Source organism: Capricornis sumatraensis, chromosome 16, assembly GCF_032405125.1.
Source record: "Capricornis sumatraensis isolate serow.1 chromosome 16, serow.2, whole genome shotgun sequence".
Taxonomy (NCBI): domain Eukaryota; kingdom Metazoa; phylum Chordata; class Mammalia; order Artiodactyla; family Bovidae; genus Capricornis; species Capricornis sumatraensis.
The window spans coordinates 78,612,339-78,631,184 of record NC_091084.1 but is presented as its reverse complement, the minus strand read 5'-3'; the positions used below and the strand labels follow the sequence as shown (position 1 = coordinate 78,631,184).

Below are 18,846 nucleotides of genomic sequence, written 5' to 3'. Positions count from 1 at the left end.
TTGTGCCTGTATCAATTTTCATTTTATGTATACATTGAAGCAATGTATAATTAGTATAATATAATGTGAATCAGTTAATTCACATCCTCAACAACATTTGGTAGAGTTAGTCTTTATCTTTTTTTTAAATTATGAAAGTATGATAGCACATTTACAAGAGACTTAGAAAATACAGAACAAAGTTACATATAGTTCCACTATATATTACAATTATTTTTAAACAGATAAATTTAGATTTTTATTTGGAGTTTCAACATCAAACTCTCAAAACATAATAGAATTAATAGGCAGGAAAGTAGAAGAACAAAGTATACCTGAAAAACACTATTAACCAATTCAATATAATAAAGATTTATACAATTTTCACACAACAATGAAATGCAAGTTCTATTCAAGTTCCCATAGACTATAAACCAGAAGACACTGGAACATATCCAGGGGCATAAAACAAGGTGCAAAAATTTCATTTGATAATAAAGGCATTGATAAAGCTTTAAAAAAAATTTCATGCTATAAAAGAATTGAAACCACACAGAGTCTGTTCTCTTATCAGTGTTGAATTATCAATATTAAAAGACATTTGACAATAACCCACATAATTGAAAGTGCAATGTGACATTCACCAAGAGATCTTGACTTAACCATTGAAAGCCTCAGAAAAGTTAAAAAACTGAGAAAGCACAGAGGGTGATTGCAGAGAAGAAAGCATTTACGTGAGAAATTAATATCAAAGATTCTTTTTAAAAACCCCATGTTTCTGGAAATTGAGTGTTCAGTGAAAGGCTCCATCTCACCAGTCCCAGAAACATTTCATGCCTGCCAGCCTCTGTTCAGCCATCGTGAATTATTTCTTGCTCAAGGCAATCCAGTTAAATTTTTCCAACATTCAGTGGGCAACAACTTCTCCATAAGACTAGAATCCCAACATTCTAAATATGTTACTTCCTTGTAAATTCATCTCTCAGCCCCAGGTCCTTCTTTAGAGAGCCCATTACACCCTGTTATAATTAATAGCTGTTTTCGTTTAGTCACTGAGTCATGCCTGACTGTCTTGCAACTCCATGGATTCTAGTCCACCAGGCCACCTTGTCAATGGGATTTCCCAGCAAGTGTACTGGAGTGGGTTGTCATTTCCTTCTCCAGGGCATCTTCCCAACCCAGGGGTCGAATCCATGTCTCTTGCATTGGGAAGAGAATTTTTACCACCCAGCCACCAGGGAAGCCCTTTGTAGTTAATACCCTGATACAATTATTTATTGTATGTGAACTCTTTCTATTCAAACTGCACTTCGGTCTGTCTCCTGGCTGGACCTCAACTGATACCGTATGTAAAATAACAAACACAGTGCCAGGCTTATAAGCATTTGAGAAACACTATTTCTTTTCACTGTACAACAAAGATTCAATGAACAAGAAAATTCCACAAAAGAATTTATATTGAGTTCAAAAGAAATGAATATTTTTAACATTTTATTTTCAATAATCAGTAGTAACCAACATCTCCATGTTACATAATAAGATACCAATCCAATAGTCTAGGTTCTTAGCTTGTAGCTTCTGAAGACATTTGAGATAATCAGATAAATACTGAATAAAAAGCATTAAGCTGTGATGAGGACAGTGTGGGATGGGAGAAAGTAAACCTGGATTCCAGTCTAAACTCAAGTCTGTGCTTAAGTCGTTGTTCAGTCCCTAAGTCCAATACTTTGCGACCTCATGGACTGCAGCATGCCAGGCTATTCTGTCATTCAGTGGCTATCTGCAGTTATTATTCAGTCCCTTTTAGAGTCAATGTATTCATCTATAGATCAAGAGGATTGGAGGAGATTATCTGTTTTACTTCTATCTATAAAGCCCAGTGAATCTCTTTAATCACTATCTGCAGTCACTTTCTTTTTCCAGAGTTTCTTCATAGCACGTTTTACCTCAGCATTTCTGAGGGTGTAGATTAAAGGATTTAACATAGGGGCCACCATAGTGTAAAAGACAGCAACAGCCTTATCAATGGGCAGAGTGGTGACTGGGCGAAGATACACAAAGATACAGGGCACAAAGAATAAGACCACTACTGTGATGTGAGAGACACACGTAGAAAGGGCTCTGTGCCTCCCCTCCAGGCTATAGTTCTCTAGGGAGCGCAAGATGACCACATAGGAGACCAACAGGAGGAGGAGGTTTAACAGGCAGATGAACCCACTGTTGGCAGCAACAAAGAGACCAAGGATGTGGGTGTCCACACAGACAAGTTTCAACAAGGGGTACAAGTCACACATGAAGTGGTCTATGACATTGGGGCCACAGAAGGGCAGCCGGACTGTAAAGAGGATCTGAACGGTTGCGTGGAGAAACCCTCCAGTCCAGGCCACCCCCAGCAGGAGGAGGCACAGCCTGTGGCTCATGATGGCCGTGTAGTGCAGAGGCCTGCAGATGGCCACGTAGCGGTCATAGGCCATCTCTGTGAGCAGGATGATCTCGGCAGCACCAAAAATGTGTTCTGCATAGACTTGAGCCATACACCCATTAAAGGAGATTGTCTTGATCTCCTGAAGGGAGTCCACAATCAACTTAGGAGCTGAAGAAGAAGAGTAAATTGTGTCTAGCAAGGAAAGATGGGTCAGGAAGAAGTACATGGGGGAGTTCAGAGCCTGGCTGGTGGTAATGGTAACCACAATGAGCAGGTTGCCTGACAGGGTTACCATGTACAAGACCAAAAACACCACAAACACTATTTTTTGCATTTGGGGGTTCTGTGTAAGACCTACTAGAATGAATACAGTCACATTCCTTTCATTCTCCATCTATGTGGTGTGGGTAATAAAAACTCTGGCAAGGAACACTGTACCTTTTAAAAAGAAAGAAGAAAAAGGGAATATAAAAGAATTAATTACTACAAAATACTACCTTTTAACAGTACTCTGACAATATCACAAATGATTCCTTCTTTTCCCCAAACTGCCTAGGAACACATTGACCAAAATTTCTCTTAGTTGACTCTCTTAGATTTTTTTTTTTACATTTTTTAATAGTTCTCAAAATTCTGGAACTTGTCTTACTAATTTTAATCAGAAAATACATATTTTTTTCTTGGAGGCCTTAGTTTGAAACAATGAATTTTTTAATTGAATGGTATATGCATGGGAAAAGAAACATAGGAAGTTGTATACTGGCACATTGTGGGACCCCCAAATATATTATTTGAATATACTAATATTTGAATAAATCACTTTAATGTACTCATAAAGTTATTGTTATCAGTTCACTAAATGAACATAGAGTGAGGGCCTCACTGGACTCTAACAGCTTTTAGAGGATCAGGGCAGGGGGTAAGTCTGCCCTAGCTGCCCCATGGACCACTTCTAATCATCCTAGATACTGTCTTTAGTCTACCATCTAAAAATTATTGATCACTAGTTTTAACATATTGGAGAAGGCAATGGCACCCCACTCCAGTACTCTTGCCTGGAAAATCCCATGGATGGAGGAGCCTGGTAGGCTGCAGTCCATGGGGTGGCTCAGAGTCGGACATGACTGAGCGACTTCACTTTCACTTTTCACTTTCATGCATTGGAGAAGGAGATGGCAACCCACTCCAGTGTTCTTGCCTGGAGAATCCCAGGGATGGGGGAGCCTGGTGGGCTGCCGTCTATGGGGTCGCACGGAGTCGGACATGACTGAAGCAACTCAGCAGCAGCAGCAGCAGCAGCAGTAGTATTAACATATGCCATTAATACTAACAGGTAATAAGCCAAGTCTCAGTAATCAACCAGATCACTTTAATGCAAAGTCTATTTCCATTTACTTGATGAGGAATATATATATTAGTCAAGTCCACTTTAAGGTAATATATACAGCTAAGTGGGCTTCCCAGATGGCACTAGTGGTAAAGAACCTGCGTGCCAATGCAGAAGACACAAAAGACGTCAAGACCCAGGTTTGATCCCTAGGTTGGGAAGATCCCCTGGAGAAGGGCATTCCAATCCACTCCAGAATGCTGTCTGGAGAATCCCACAGACATAAGAGCCTGGTGGGCAACAGTCCATAGGGTCGCAAAGAGTCGGACATGCCTGAAGTAACTTAGCAGCATGCATACAACGAAGTGTTGTCATTATTAATCTTTGCATTTTATAATAACTAAGATTTCATTATTCTCTTTATGTTTATGTATTTTTAAAGAAAAAAGGCAATGAAAGGTAAAATGAATTGTCTATGTTACAAGTGGGCAAGGTACTTAATGAGGTAACTCTTCCAACGAAGTTATTCAGTCTTGTCCAACTCTTTGTGATCCCATGGACTGTAGCCTACCAGGCGCCTCTGTCCATGGAATTTTCCAGGCAAGAGTACTGGAGTGGGTTGCCATTTCTTTCTCCAGGGGATCTTCCAGACCCAGGGATCGAACCCAAGACTCCTGCATCGCAGGCAGATGCTTTACCGTCTGAGCCACCAGAGGAGCCCCAGGTTCTCTGCACCAGGGAACTCTTCCAGATGATCCCACAAACTCTTCGTTGAGAAGACAGCTTTAGAGTTCCAAGCCCCAGGGTAGTGGGCTCTCTTCTGGATAGCCCAGGGCATCAGAGAATCCTTCCAGGGACAAGAACACTTGAGAAGAAAATCTGAGTGCACTTCTAATTGCCAACTCTTCTCTAGACAAGATGACACCTGGGAGAACCAAGAACCAACTGATATAGTTTTATGCTTTCCCAATGGTCTGTACCAAAGGTCGGATTTCATGATCAAAATCAGACAGAAAATCCCAAACTTAACTCATTCATTCTCATTATTTCACTTTTTACCTCAGCTTCTTGCAAACTTTGAAGCAGTTAGCTTTAAAATAGCTCTCTTTTACTATTTATATCCACTCTTTTTATCCCACACAACACAATAACCAACTCACAAACAAAGCAACATGGCCTATGTCAAACTCAGTGGACATTGTTGATGTCCTCTCTTAGCTGACAGACCCAAACACAGGATAATTTTCAGTTTTGTTTTGTTTTTTGTCTTAATCCAAAGACCAATTCTGTTCCTATTTCCACTCATATTCTCTAATACTCATAATTTTGGAAAAATAAGAAATGGACAAAAGTTATGGACAGCAAAATAATCTTGATCTTCCATAAAAAGGCGCACAGACTGCAATTGAGAGGTAAGAACTTCAGCAGAAAAACTACTTCTTAAGCAAGGAAATCTTTGTTTACTTGCTTAAATTCAATATACCCAAACATTGGTTAATGCACTTTTACTATAAGTCTGCTTTTGCTCAATCTTTATAGAATGCAGAGGCTTATTTTTTACACCATGGCATTCCTATAATAACTGTTAGCTTTGTTGAGTTTCACAATGTACTAGGCATTATACTAAATATTTTACATGTACGTGGTCTTCAAAATGATCCTTGTGAGGTTGGATATACCGTTGACTGTATTTTAAAGAAAAATAAACTGTGGTTACAAGAAGATAAATGACTTACCCAAAGTAATAATGATGAAAACCCTAATAGAGAAGACTGTATTCAAATTCAGGATGCCTGTGTCTAGCTCTTTACCACTTAGTGCCTCTTCAGGAGGAACCCAGTTTACTTCTGGGAATCAGCAATGCCAGAGTTTAGACATGGCCACAAGTAACTACATGAAATCCATGGTAGTTCTTTTGCTAACCTATGAAATATAGTGAAAGATGTTAATGGGATCCAGGGTATATTGGACAAGACCTAGAATTTTGTAAACAAAAAATCTCCCAGTGCTTTGCATTTTATCGTCTCATCAGTTCGGCTCAGTTCATTCGCTCAGTCATGTCCAACACTTTGAGACCCCATGGACTGCATGCAGCTCACCAGGCCTCCCTGTCCATCACCAACTCCGCAGCTTGCTCAGATTCATGTCCATCGAGGTGGTGATTCCATCCAACCATCTAATCCACTATTGTCCCCTTCTCCTCCTGCCTTCAGTCTTTCCCAGCATCAGGGTCTTTTCAAATAAGTCAGTTATTTGCCTCAGGTGGCCAAAGTATTGGAGTTTCAGCTTCAGCATCAAACCTTCAAATGAATATTCAGGACTGACTTGCTTTAGGATTGACTGATTTGATCTCCTTGCTGTCCAAGGGACTCACAAGAGTCTTCTGCAACACCACAGTTCAAAAGCATCAGTCTTCGGCACTCAGCTTTCTTTATGTTCCAACTCTCTCTCCTTTTTTTTTTTTTTTTTTTGGACTTCATGCATATTTTTTTTCAGTCAATAAATAAAATTTAATTGGACCACAGCTATGCTTATTCAGTTACATATTGTCTCTGGCTGCTTCTTTTGTTTGTTTGTTTGTTTTAATTTTAATTGGAGGCTAATTACTTTACAATACTGTGGTGGTTTTTGCCATACATTCACATGAATCAGCCATGGGTGTACATGTGTTCCCCATCTTGAACCCCCTCCCACCTCCCTCGCCATTCCATCCCTCAGGGTCATCCCAGTGCACCAGCCCTGAGCACCCTGTCTCATGCATCAAACCTGGACTGGTGATCTATTTCACATATGATAATATATATATTTCAATGCTATTCTCTCAAATCATCCCACCCTTGCCTTCTCCCAGAGTCCAAAAGTCTGTTCTTTACGTCTGTGTATCTTTTGCTGTCTTGCATATAGGGCCATCGTTACCATCTTTCTAAATTCCATATATATGCATTAATATACTGTATTGGTGGGGTTTTTTTGTTTGTTTTACTTCGCTCGGTATAATAGGCTCCAGTTTCATCCACTTCATTAGAACTGATTCAAATGTATTCTTTTTAGTAGCTGAGTAATATTCCATTGTGTATATGTACCACAGCTTTCTTATCCATTTGTCTGCCGATGGACATCTAGGTTGCCTCTATGTCCTGCTATTGTAAACAATGCTGCAATATGTTTCAACTCTCACATCCATACATGACAACTGGAAAAACCATAGCTTGACTAGATGGACATTTGTTGGCAAAGGAGTGTCTCTGCTTTTTAACATGCTGTCTAGGTTGGTCATAGCTTTTCTCCCAAAGAGGAAGCATCTTTTAATTTCATGGCTATAGTCACCATCTTCAGTGATTTGGAGCCCAAAAAAATAAAATCTGTCACTGTTTCCATTGCTTCCCCTTCTATTTGCCATGAAGCGATGGGACCAAATATCATGATCCTCTTTAAAGATGAGGAAACTGAGACCCAGACAAAAACACAGCCAACTGACCAGTAGTACACAAGAATCCAAGTCTTCTAAAGCCCAAAACAGTATTTTTTTTTCCCACAGCACCACATCTTACTCTTCAGACACCTTAAGGTGACTGTATATAAGGGAAAAAAAAAACCACCATAGGGTGACAAAGAGAATTAGCTTTCATCTCTCATATTTAGCAATATCTGTTTTGACTCTCTAAGAAAAAGATGCAAGTCTAAGGTCATGTGTGTGTGTGTTCAGCCATGTCCAGGTCTTTGTGACCCCGTGGACTGCAGCCCGCCAGGCTCCTCTGTCCACTGAGTTTTCCAGGCAAGAACACTGGAGTAGGTTGCCATCTCCTCCTCCAGAGGATCTTCCCGACCCAGGGGTCAAACCTGCATCTCTTGCATCTCTTGTGTTGGCAAGTGGATTCTTAACCACTGAGCCACCAGGGAAGTCCAGTTCAGGGATACAGAAATCCTGCCATGCTACTGGGACCACATCCACGGAAACAAAATAAGATCTAACAAGATCCACCAAAGTTTGAATAGAATTAGAATAAAATAGCCTTTGAGCTTGGAGTTTAATAAAGACTCCCAATCACAGCAGAGGGCACATTTTTAATGCTATATTATTTTTCGTATACACATGTACCCCATCCTGAACCCCCCTCCCACCTCCCTCCCTGTACCATCCCTCTGGGTCATCTCAGTGCACCAGCCCCAAGCATCCAGTATCATGCATCGAACCTGGACTGGTGATTTGTTTCATATATGATATTACACATGTTTCAACGCCATTCTCCCAAATCATCCCACCCTCTCCCTCTCTCACAGAGTCCAAAAGACTGTTCTATATGTCTGTGTCTCTTTTGCTGTCCCGCATACAGGGTTATCGTTATCATCTTTCTAAATTCCATATATATGTGTTAGTATACTGTATTGGTGTTTTTCTTTCTGGCTTACTTCACTCTGTATAATAGGCTCCAGTTTCATCCACCACATTAGAACTGATTCTAATGTATTCTTTTTAATGGCTGAGTAATACTCCATTGTGTATATGTACCTCAGCTTTCTTATCCATTCGTCTGCTGATGGACATCTAGGTTGCTTCCATGTCCTGGCTATTGTAAACAGTGCTGTGATGAACATTGGGGTACACGTGTCTCTTTCAATTCTGGTTTCCTCGGTGTGTATGCCCAGCAGTGGGATTGCTGGGTCATAAGGCAGTTCTATTTCCAGTTTTTTAAGGAATCTCCACACTGTTCTCCATAGTGGCTGTACTAGTTTGCATTCCCACCAACAGTGGAAGAGGGTTCCCTTTTCTCCACACCCTCTCCAGCATTTATTGCTTGTAGACTTTTGGATTGCAGCCATTCTGACTGGTGTGAAATGGTACCTCATCGTGGTTTTGATTTGCATTTCTCTGATAATGAGTGATGTTGAGCATCTTTTCATGTGTTTGTTAGCCATCTGTATGTCTTCTTTGGAGAAATGTCTATTTTAGTTCTTTGGCCCATTTTTTGATTGGATTGTTTATTTTTCTGGAATTGAGCTGCAGGAGTTGCTGATATATGTTTGAGATTAGTTGTTTGTCACCCTTCAGAATGGGAGGAAATAATAGCAAATGAAGCAACTGACAAACAATTAATGCCACATTTTAATTCATTTTCTCTTTGGATCTCGGTTTTTAAACTGGGCTTGTGGCGGATTCATGTTGATGTATGGCAAAACCAATACAATATTGTAAAATAATTAACCTCCAATTAAAATAAATAAATTTATATTAAAAAAATAGAATCCAAATGCTGTCCTTCTCTCTCCCATGGATTCTCCATGGGAATCCATAAATCATAAACCTATCCCTTAATAAGTATAGTTAAAGCCATAAACAGTGAGAAAAATAAATATTTCTGCAAAATATCCTAAAACATCTAAAACCGTCAGTATCAGAAAGGAAAACTTTAATGATTTTAACTCTAAACCCCTTAGAATAAAATGAAAATGTAAAAACCAGATTAAAAATCAACAGTGCTAATTAACTTACAGTGGTGGCCTCTGTCCTTAAGAAGAAAGATTAGTGTACTCAGGAATAAGAAATAATCATTAGTTGTAGCTGCTCAAACACCGTGTCATGTAATGGAAGTTCCTCAAGTGTTCCCACTGACCAGACAATTCTACAGGAAGCAGAGAATGTCAAGACGGCACAAATTTATTCAAATGGATTCAGCACACATTTGCAAAGCTCCAGTGCCTTGGAAATTCACATCAAAGGAAAATAAAAAGCTATGATAAATTTGAAACCCAAACTTCTTAGGTACTAAGGAAAATCCTCTGATGTTTAGCACTTAGTTTCGTGATTCCACAACACGAAGTGCAAATATTTCATTACTTAATAAACTCCTCTTATTCTGCTCTTAAAATAAGAAAACAGCTTCTTTTTGAATCTTAGTATTTAGAGAGGATACTGCGAATGTTAAAGGACTGATTTTTCTATTAATATCTAAGGCTTTGTCCCCCTAGGAATTAATTATCTCTGGTTTGGTTTTTTTTTTTTCCTAGTTTTTGCCTTAGAAATAGATATTGAGGAGAATTTGTCCACAAACAATACATCTTCACCTGATTGGTTCTTTTCTGTGAACTTGAAACTAATGTAGCAAACAGTTTTCATTCCTGGTTGGAAATTTGGGTGAGAAAGCCACTCTCATATAAGCCCTTGGGTATCAGGAACTGAGACATAGAAGACAGTAAACGCTATGTGAACAACTCCATGGGGTCTCACTGAGGTTGCATACCTCTGAAAACATTCCTCACTAGCTGAGTCACCAGGAGTGGGTGAGATTCTGAGTCAACGTCTCACTTGTACTATAAACTCATCAGGGCAAATGCTATCTATAGGAACCTTGTGAGTTGACATATTTTCTGGCAGTGTGACATCTAGAGTTGGAGAGCAAATGGAGGTGAAAATTCTACCAACACTTCTGGTGTAGAAGTACAGAAAGATATCATCTTATGCCGTCTTTCTGACTATTTTAGACTTTTGGGAATTCTGTTGGTCATTCAATAAAAGAAATCTACCTAGGCAAACAGATTTTTTCAAATTTTGTTCACATGTATTATTCTCAGGAAACTGCAACACACATTTTTAGCAAATACTCTGAAGCCTAGAGGAGAGGGTTTAGGTCACGTTATTTGACTTGATACAGCTATTATATTTAAATGTATGGCTAGGCAGTGGATGGAGAACTGGGGGAAATAGTAATAATAGAATAATCACATCAAGAAATTTTTCTGGCCACAGGACTATGAAGCTAGAAATCAACTATAGGAAAAAAAGAAAAAACTTTAAAAGCAAGTGGAGGCTAAACAAGACAATACCAAACAACCAATGAATCACTGAAAGAAGAAATTTTTAAATGCCTGAAGCCAAATTAAGACAAAAGTGAAATGACCTAGAATCTATGCATGCATGCTAAGTCACCTCAGTTATGTCTGACTCTGTGTGACCCTATGGACCATAGCCTTCCATCCTCTGTTCATGGGGGTTCTCCAGGCAAGAGCACTGGAGCAGGTTGCCATGCCCTCCTCCGGGTGTCTACAGGATGTAGGAGAAGCAGTTCTAAGAGGGAAGCTTAGAGCAATACAAGCCTACTTCAGGAAAGAGGAGAAATCTCAAATAACAGTCTAACCATTCACCTAAAGGAAATAGAAAAAGAAAATAGACAAATCCCAAAGTTAGTAGACAGAAAGAAGTCATGAAGATCAGAGTAGAAATATATGGAAAAAGAGACTAAAAGTTAAAAAATAATAATAATAATGAAACTAAGACCTGGTTCTTTGAAAAAATAAGCAAAACTGACCAAATTTCAGCCAGACTCATCAAGGCACAAATCAATAAAAACAAAATAATTATTTATTTATAAAATGAGAAGTTACAAATAACCCCACAGAAAGCAAAACAGATCATAAGAGATTACTACAAACAGTTATATGCCAATAAAATAAACAACTTAGAAGAAATGGATAAATTCCTAGACATGCATAACCCTACAAGACTGAACAAGTAAAGAACAGGAAATATGATCATATAAATTAAAAGTAATTAAATTAAATTCATATTTTAAAAAAAATTAAAGCTATGGTGGCTCAGATGGTAAAGAATACGCCTGCAGTACAGGACACTGGGGTTCAAATACTGGGTTGGAAAGATCCCCTGGAGGAGAAAATGGCAACCCACTCCAGTATTCTTGCCTGGAGAATTCCATGGACAGAGGAGCCTGGCAGTCTACAGTTCATAGGGTCACAAAGAGTCAGGCATGACTGAGCAACTAACACACACTTTCAATTTTGAAAAAAAAAAAGTCCAGGACCAGATTTCTTCACAGGTAAGTTCTACCAAACATTTAGTGAAGAGTTAACACCTGTCTTTCTGAAACTATTTCAAAAAATTTAGAGAGAAAGGGATGGTTATGAACTCATTCTATGAGGCCTGCATCACCCAAAATCAGGCAAAGATACCACAAAAGAAGAGAAATTATAGGCCAATATACTGATGAACCTAGATGCAAAATTCTTCAACAAAATATTAGCAACTAAATTCAATATAAGTTGAAAGGATCATATACCATGTTAAAATATGATTTATCCCAGAGATATAAGGATAGTTCAATATCAATAAAGCAATCAATGTGATATACCATGTTAACAAACTGAGGAATAAAAATTATTTAATCATCTTAGTATAGGCAAAGAAAGCTTTTGACAAAACTCTTCACCCATTTGTGACAAAAACTCTTCAGAAAGTAGGCAGAGAGGAAACATATCTCAATGTAATAAAGGCCATTCATGATAATCCCACAGCTAACATCATACTTAGTGTATAATGTTACACACTGTGTATATTCAGAAGGTATTTCCTCTAAGATAAGGAAAAGAGACAAGGATGTTCACTCTTGCCACACTTATTATTTGCTGGAAGTTCTAGCCGTAGAAATCAGAGAAAAGAAATAAAAGGAATCCAAATTAGAAAGGAAGAAGTGAAACTGTCACTGAAGCGGAAAATACAAAATATATAGAAAATCTTTGAAAAGCTACTAGAGCTCATTACTGAATTTGTAAAGTTTCAGAATACAAAATTAATGTACAGAAATCTGTTGCATTTCTTCAACACGCTAGCAACAAACCATCAGAAATAGAAATTAAGAGAACAATCCAATTTACAGTCACATGATAAAGAATAAAATACCGAGGAATAAATCTAATTAAGGAGGTAAAAGATCTGGACGTGGTAAGCTATAATAAACTGATGAAAGAAACTGAAGACTACACAAACACATGAAAATATATATCATGTTCATGAATTAGAAGAATTAATATTATTAAAATCACAATATTATTCAAGGCAATCTGCAGGTTCAATGAAATCTCTGCCAAAATACCAATGCTATTTTTAACAGAACTAGAATTCTAAAATTTATATGAAATATAAATACCCTGAATGGCCAGAGCAGTCTTGAGAAAGAAAAAAGTGGAAGTAGCACACTCCTGATTTCAAACTATACTACAAAGCTATAGTAATCAAACAGTATGACACAAACATAAAAACAGATACAATGATATTAGAAGATACAAACTACTATATATAAAATAGATGAAAACAAGGTCCTACTGTATTGCACAGGGAACTATATTTAATATCCTGTAATAAATCATAATGGAAAATAATATGATATAACTGAATCACTTTGCTGTACACCAGAAATTAACAGGACATCATAAATAAACTATACATCAACTTTATTTTTTTTCTTTTTTTAATATAAATTTATTTATTTTAATTGGAGGTTAATTACTTTACAATATTGTATTGGTTTTGCCATACATCAACATGAATCTGCCATAGGCATACACATGTTCCCCATCCTGAACCCCCCTCCCTCCTCCCTCCCCCTTCCCTGTACCATCCCTCTGGGTTGTTGCAGTGCCCCAGCCCAAAGCATCCAGTATCATGCATTGAACCTGGGCTGGTGACTCATTTCATATATGATATTATACATGTTTCAATGCCATTCTCCCAACTTTAAAACAGAAAAAATGTTGTGTATATATGTGTGTGTGTGTGTGTGTGTGTGTGTGAATTAGTCACTCAGTTGTATCTGACTCTTTGTGACTCCATGAACTATAGCCCACTGGGCTTCTCTGTCCTTGGAGTTCTCCAGGCAAGAATACTGGAGTGAGTAGCCATTTCCTTCTCCAGGGCATCTTCCCAACCTAGGAATCACACCCAGGTCTCCTGCATTGGCAGGCAAATCCTTTTAAAATCTGAGTTAATATGCAGTGAGAAGGACAAATATTTCTGTAAAATATCCTAAACCATGTAAAAAGTAATCTCCCATAAATTGTCAGAAAATAAAGCTTTAATGATTTTAATTACAAACCCTTGAAGAACATGGAAATGTGAAAACTGGTTTATAAATCAGCAATTCTAGTTCACCTCCTGTGGTTGCTTCCACAGTTAAGGAGAATGCCCAATGTATTCAGGAATAAGAAATAACCAATGCATGTAATGTCATGTCATGTATATTTCTCAAATTCCCACTGATTGTACAATTCTACAGGATGCAGAGAATGTCAAGATGACACAAATTTATTCAAATAGATTCAGTAAGCATTTCAAAACTCCAATGCCTTGGAAAGTCATGTCAAAGGAAAAGAAAATACTGTGTTGAATTTGAAGCCCAAACTCTTATGAACTAAGAGAAATCTTCTGATATTGAGCTCCTAGTCTATGGCTACAGAACAAGAAACACAAATGTTTCTGCTACTTAATAAGTTCCTCTTATTCTGTTCTTAAAATGAGAAAACAGCTTCTTCCTCAGTCTTAATATTTAGAGAGGACTATGAGACTATCAAAGGACAAATCTTTCCATCTAAGGTTTTATCCTCCCAGGAATTAATTATCTTAATTTTTTTTTAAAGATTTTATCCTAGAAGCAAATACTTGGAAGAAGCCATTTGTGAATAACACATCTTCACCTGATTGGTTCTTTCTCTTGCACTTTGAGATATTAGTAGACTACATTCTTGATAAGAAAATAGGAACTCTTCCATGACTTGATTCAATGGTGAAACTACATCACAGGTCCACACACTGGAATTATGCCACCTTGCTATTCACATGATATTCAGTTTTCTTAACAATTCAGGTCCATGTAAAGAGACCTCCCACATGCTAAGTTTCCAAGTGCAGAGAATTTAATTGCCTGTTCAAGAATGGATGATTCGTAAACATGTTTCTCCAGAATGTCTGCTTCTAGGGCGAAGTCCTTCCATTAAACAGGGATAATTAACTCCTGGGAGAGAAACAGCAGCTGCAAGACTGGACTCGATGGAAAGCTCTCTAAATAGTAATAAAGAACAAGGTGGAAATGGTCGGTCTTGTAATTCACTTCTCCAAAGCAAGATTCATCATGAGCACAGTGAACCATTTAAATACACGTCCTCCACACTCTCTGCCTCTTGTCCTGTGGAATCAGAGACGTTTATTTCAGATAATTTCTCTTTTGTGTTGCAAGTGAACCCATTCTAAATTCAAACAAGAACAGCGTTACAAACAGGTTTTCTGTGAAGAATTTTGGGACTTCATACTAGGTGGGAAGATTTAGATTTCTAAGAAGGCTTCCTTTATTAACAGGTTTTTTGAGATGTAATCGATTTACCCAAAACAAGTGCACGTGTTCAGTGTAAAAATTTTGTTAACAACTCTTCATTTGACAGTTAGCTATATGAATAGGCTCTTACCAAGTGTGACATTTTTCATACTGCAAGTTGCTTATAATAAGAAATGGTCATTTTGAATATGAGATTGTTTTTTGAATATGAGATATTTCTCCCCAAACATCACTAAGATCATTTAACAGAGCTAAGGTAAGTTTAACAATAGTGCTGGGGCTTATTATAGATTCTCACTTTCCATATACAATACTCATATTTTCAACACTTTTCATATATAATATTAATAATAAAATATCTCATCTTCATTCTAATTTTCCAAAAAAAAAATATGATCCACTTAACTTGAAAGTTGACCATTTTGAGGCTTAAGGAGTTTAAGCAAACTGTAAGAGCTCACTTCTCTGATACTAACAACAATGCTTTGCCATAGACACCTCCTTTAGTAATCAAAACTATCAATGACAATTAAAGCAAAATTTAAATATACTTCACATACACAAAATGGGAAATTACAAATATTAATGACATAAATCATCAGTCTTTCCATCAAGCATAAATATAAGGACCCTATCTGGGAAAAACTGCTGTGGATAAAATGGGTCTCTCTTGCTTCATTGAGATTAAAATTGGTGATGATTCTTTTGGAGCTTATTGCATGATTAAATAGTTCTCTGTATTACTGCTCCAACTGTTAATTCTTCCTATCCCACAGTGTATACAGTCACAAAAACAATTGGAAGTTCTTTCTGTGTAGTACATATTTCCTCTATCAATTATCATAGTGATCTATGAAGTATATATTATTATTATAATTTTATAACTCAGAAAAAAAAGGATATAAGTTGCCAGAAAATTTGGAAAACTCAGCAGTGGCCATAGGACTGGAAAACATCAGATTTCATTCCAATTCCAACAAAAGGTAATGCCAAAGAATGTTCAAGGTACCACACAATTGCACTCATCTCACATGCTAGCGAAGTGATGCTCAAAATTCTCCAAGCCAGGCTTCAACAGTATGTGAACCATGAACTTCCAGATGTTCAAGCTGGATTTAGAAAAGGCAGAAGAAACAGAGATCAAATTGCCAACATCCACTGGATCATCGAAAAAGAAAGAGAGTTCCAGAAAAACATCTACTTCTGTTTCTTTGACTATGCTAAAACCTTTGACTTTGTGGATCACAACAAACTGGAAAATTCTTCAAGTGATGGGAATACCAGATCACCTTACCTGCCTCTTGAGAAACTGTATGCAGGTCATGAAGCAACAGTTAGAACTGGACATAGAACAACAGACTGGTTCCAAATTGGGAAAGGAGTATGTCAAGGCTGTATATTGTCACCCTGCTTATTTAACTTATATGCAGAGTGCATCACATCATGCAAAACAACAGACTAGATGAAGCGCAAAGCACAAATCTCCTGGAATCAAGATTTCCAGGAGAAATATCAATAACCTCAGATATGCAGATGACACCACCCTTATGGCAGAAAGTGAAGAGGAACGAAAGAGCCTCTTGATGAAAGTGAAAGAGGAGAGTGAAAAAGCTGACTTAAAACTCAACATTCAAAAAACGAAAATCATGGCATCTGGTCCCATCACTTCATTACAAATAGATGGGGAACCAATCTGAACAGTGACAGACTTTATTTCGGGGGGCTCCAAAATCACTGCAGATGGTGACTGAAGCCATGAAATTAAAAGACGCTTACTCCTTGGAAGAAAAGTTATGACCAATCTAGACAGCATATTAAAAGGCAGAGACATTGCTTGGCCAACAAAGGTCCATCTAGTCAAGGCTATGTTTTTTCCAGTAGTTCATGTATGGATGTGAGAGTTGGACTATAAAGAAAGCTGAGGATAGAAGAATTGATGCTTTTGAACTGTGGTGTTGGAAAAGACTTTTGAGAGTCCCTTGGGGTGCAAGGAGATCAAACCAGTCCACACTAAAGGAAATCAGTCCTGAATATTCATTGAAAGGACTGATGTTGAAGCCTAAACTCCCAATACTTTGGTCATCTGATACGAAGAACTGACTCGTTTGAAAAGACCCTGATGCTGGGAAAGATTGAGGGCAGGAGGAGAAGGGGACATCAGAGGATGAGATGGTCGGATGGCACCACCTACTCGATGGACATGAGTTTGAGTGAACTCCGGGAGTTGGTGATGGACAGGGAGGCCTAGCGTGCTGCAGTCCATGGGGTCGCAAAGAGCTGGACACAGCTGAGTGACTGAACTGAGCTGAACTGAACTTATAATTCTGATAGCTAATGGGCTCATGATAGCCACCAAGGCCAGCCCATCCTGGGGTCCCCTATGTACTTTTTCCTGGCCCATCTCTCCTTTACTGATGCCTGCTAGCTATTCTTCGGTGAGTAACCCCCAAATTGATTGTAGACTCACTCTATGAAAAGGATAGTATCCTATTCAATGGAGGCATGACTCAAATCTTTGGGGAACATTTCTTCGGACGTGCTGAGATAATCCTGCTCATCATGATGGCTTTCAACCATTATGTGGCCATCTGCAAGCCCTTGCACTATACAACCATCATGAACTGATGGTTGTGTCGGCTGCTAGTGGGAGTGTCATGGGTTGGAGGCCTTCTTCATGGATTCATATAGATCCTTTTCATCTTCTGATTACCCTCTGGTGGCTCTAACATCATAATCACTTTATGTGTGACCTGAACCCTTTGCTCAATCTCGTCTTCGCTGATACCCAGACTTTAGGACTCTCTGTTGCTGCCAACAGTGGTTTAGTCTGTCTGGTAAACTTCCTCCTTTTGCTAGTCTCCTGTTTGGCCATCCTTTGGTCTCTAAGAACCTACAGCTTGGCTGCAAGATGCAAAGCCCTCTCCACCTGCATCTCCCACATCACAGTGGTCCTTTCTCTTTGCACCTTGCACATTTGTGTACATGAGACCTGCAGCTACTTTACCTATTGGTAGAGCAGTTGCTGTATTATATACTATCATAGCTCCCACGTTAAATCACTTAATCTATGCCTTGAGAAACGCCTAGATGACAAATACCATTAGGAAATTTACGCAGTAGGAAAGTTATTCCAGCTGACAAATGAATACACCTGGAACCCAATATTGATTCAATTGACGTAAATGGCAAAAGGACACTTTGGATGAGCTAAGCAAGTATCAACTAAGGGGTAAAAAAATAAACTAACTATTAAAAAGTGTACATTCTACATTGAGGGGAGGAGAAAAGCTGTAAGAAAAGAGGAAAAAGTTAACCCAACATCACTCCATATTTAGAAAATTCTACCCAGATTGGGGTTTAATTTTAGTAGCATCAACCACAAATATGGGTCCACAGACTTTCCTTCTAATAAAAGGCAGAAATTATAAATATTAATTGATTCATATTAAGCAGTAATCTCTGTAACAATCCAAAGAGATAAGCATTGCTGCTATCCCAAGGGAAGAAATCGACAGAAAGAGGAAGGTGTCAAAACATACATACTAAAAATTCAGTAATCATACACACCAAGGAAACCAGAATTGAAAGAGACACATGTATCCCAATATTCATTGTAGCCCTGTTTCCAATAGCTAGAACATGGAAGCAACCTAGATGGCCATTGGCAGATGAATGGATAAGGAAGCTGTGGTAATTATACACAATGGAATATTACTCAGCTATAAAAAAGAACACATTTGAGTCAGTTCCAATGAGGAGGATGAAACTGGAGCTTCTTATACAAATACAAAAGGAAGTACACCAGAAAGAGAAACACCAATACAATATATTAATGCATGTATATATGTGTGTGTGTGTTGAAATATAGAAAGACAGTAACAACGACCCTATATGCAAGACAGCAAAAGAGACACAGATGTAAAGAACAGACTTCTGGACTATGTGCAAGAAGGCAAGGGTGGGATGATTTGAGAGAATAGCATTGAAATGTGTATGTCACC

The 18,846-nt window shown here is 38.2% G+C and overlaps 1 protein-coding gene and 1 pseudogene across 1 annotated transcript; one reads left to right on the top strand and one right to left on the bottom strand.

Moving 5' to 3' along the window:
- Window positions 1-1,868: 1,868 nt before the first annotated feature.
- Window positions 1,869-2,798, bottom strand: LOC138092440 (olfactory receptor 4C12-like). Its single transcript, XM_068988343.1, has one exon. It carries the CDS (start codon window positions 2,796-2,798, stop codon window positions 1,869-1,871), a length of 930 nt encoding a protein of 309 aa, XP_068844444.1.
- An 11,764-nt stretch (window positions 2,799-14,562) lies between these two features.
- Window positions 14,563-17,932, top strand: LOC138092248 (olfactory receptor 4C46-like; annotated as a pseudogene).
- Window positions 17,933-18,846: the final 914 nt, after the last annotated feature.

Coding starts and splice junctions, on each gene's coding strand:
- LOC138092440 (XM_068988343.1), bottom strand. CDS start 2,798: ATGGAGAATGAAAGGAATGTGACTGTATTCATTCTAGTAGGTCTTACA.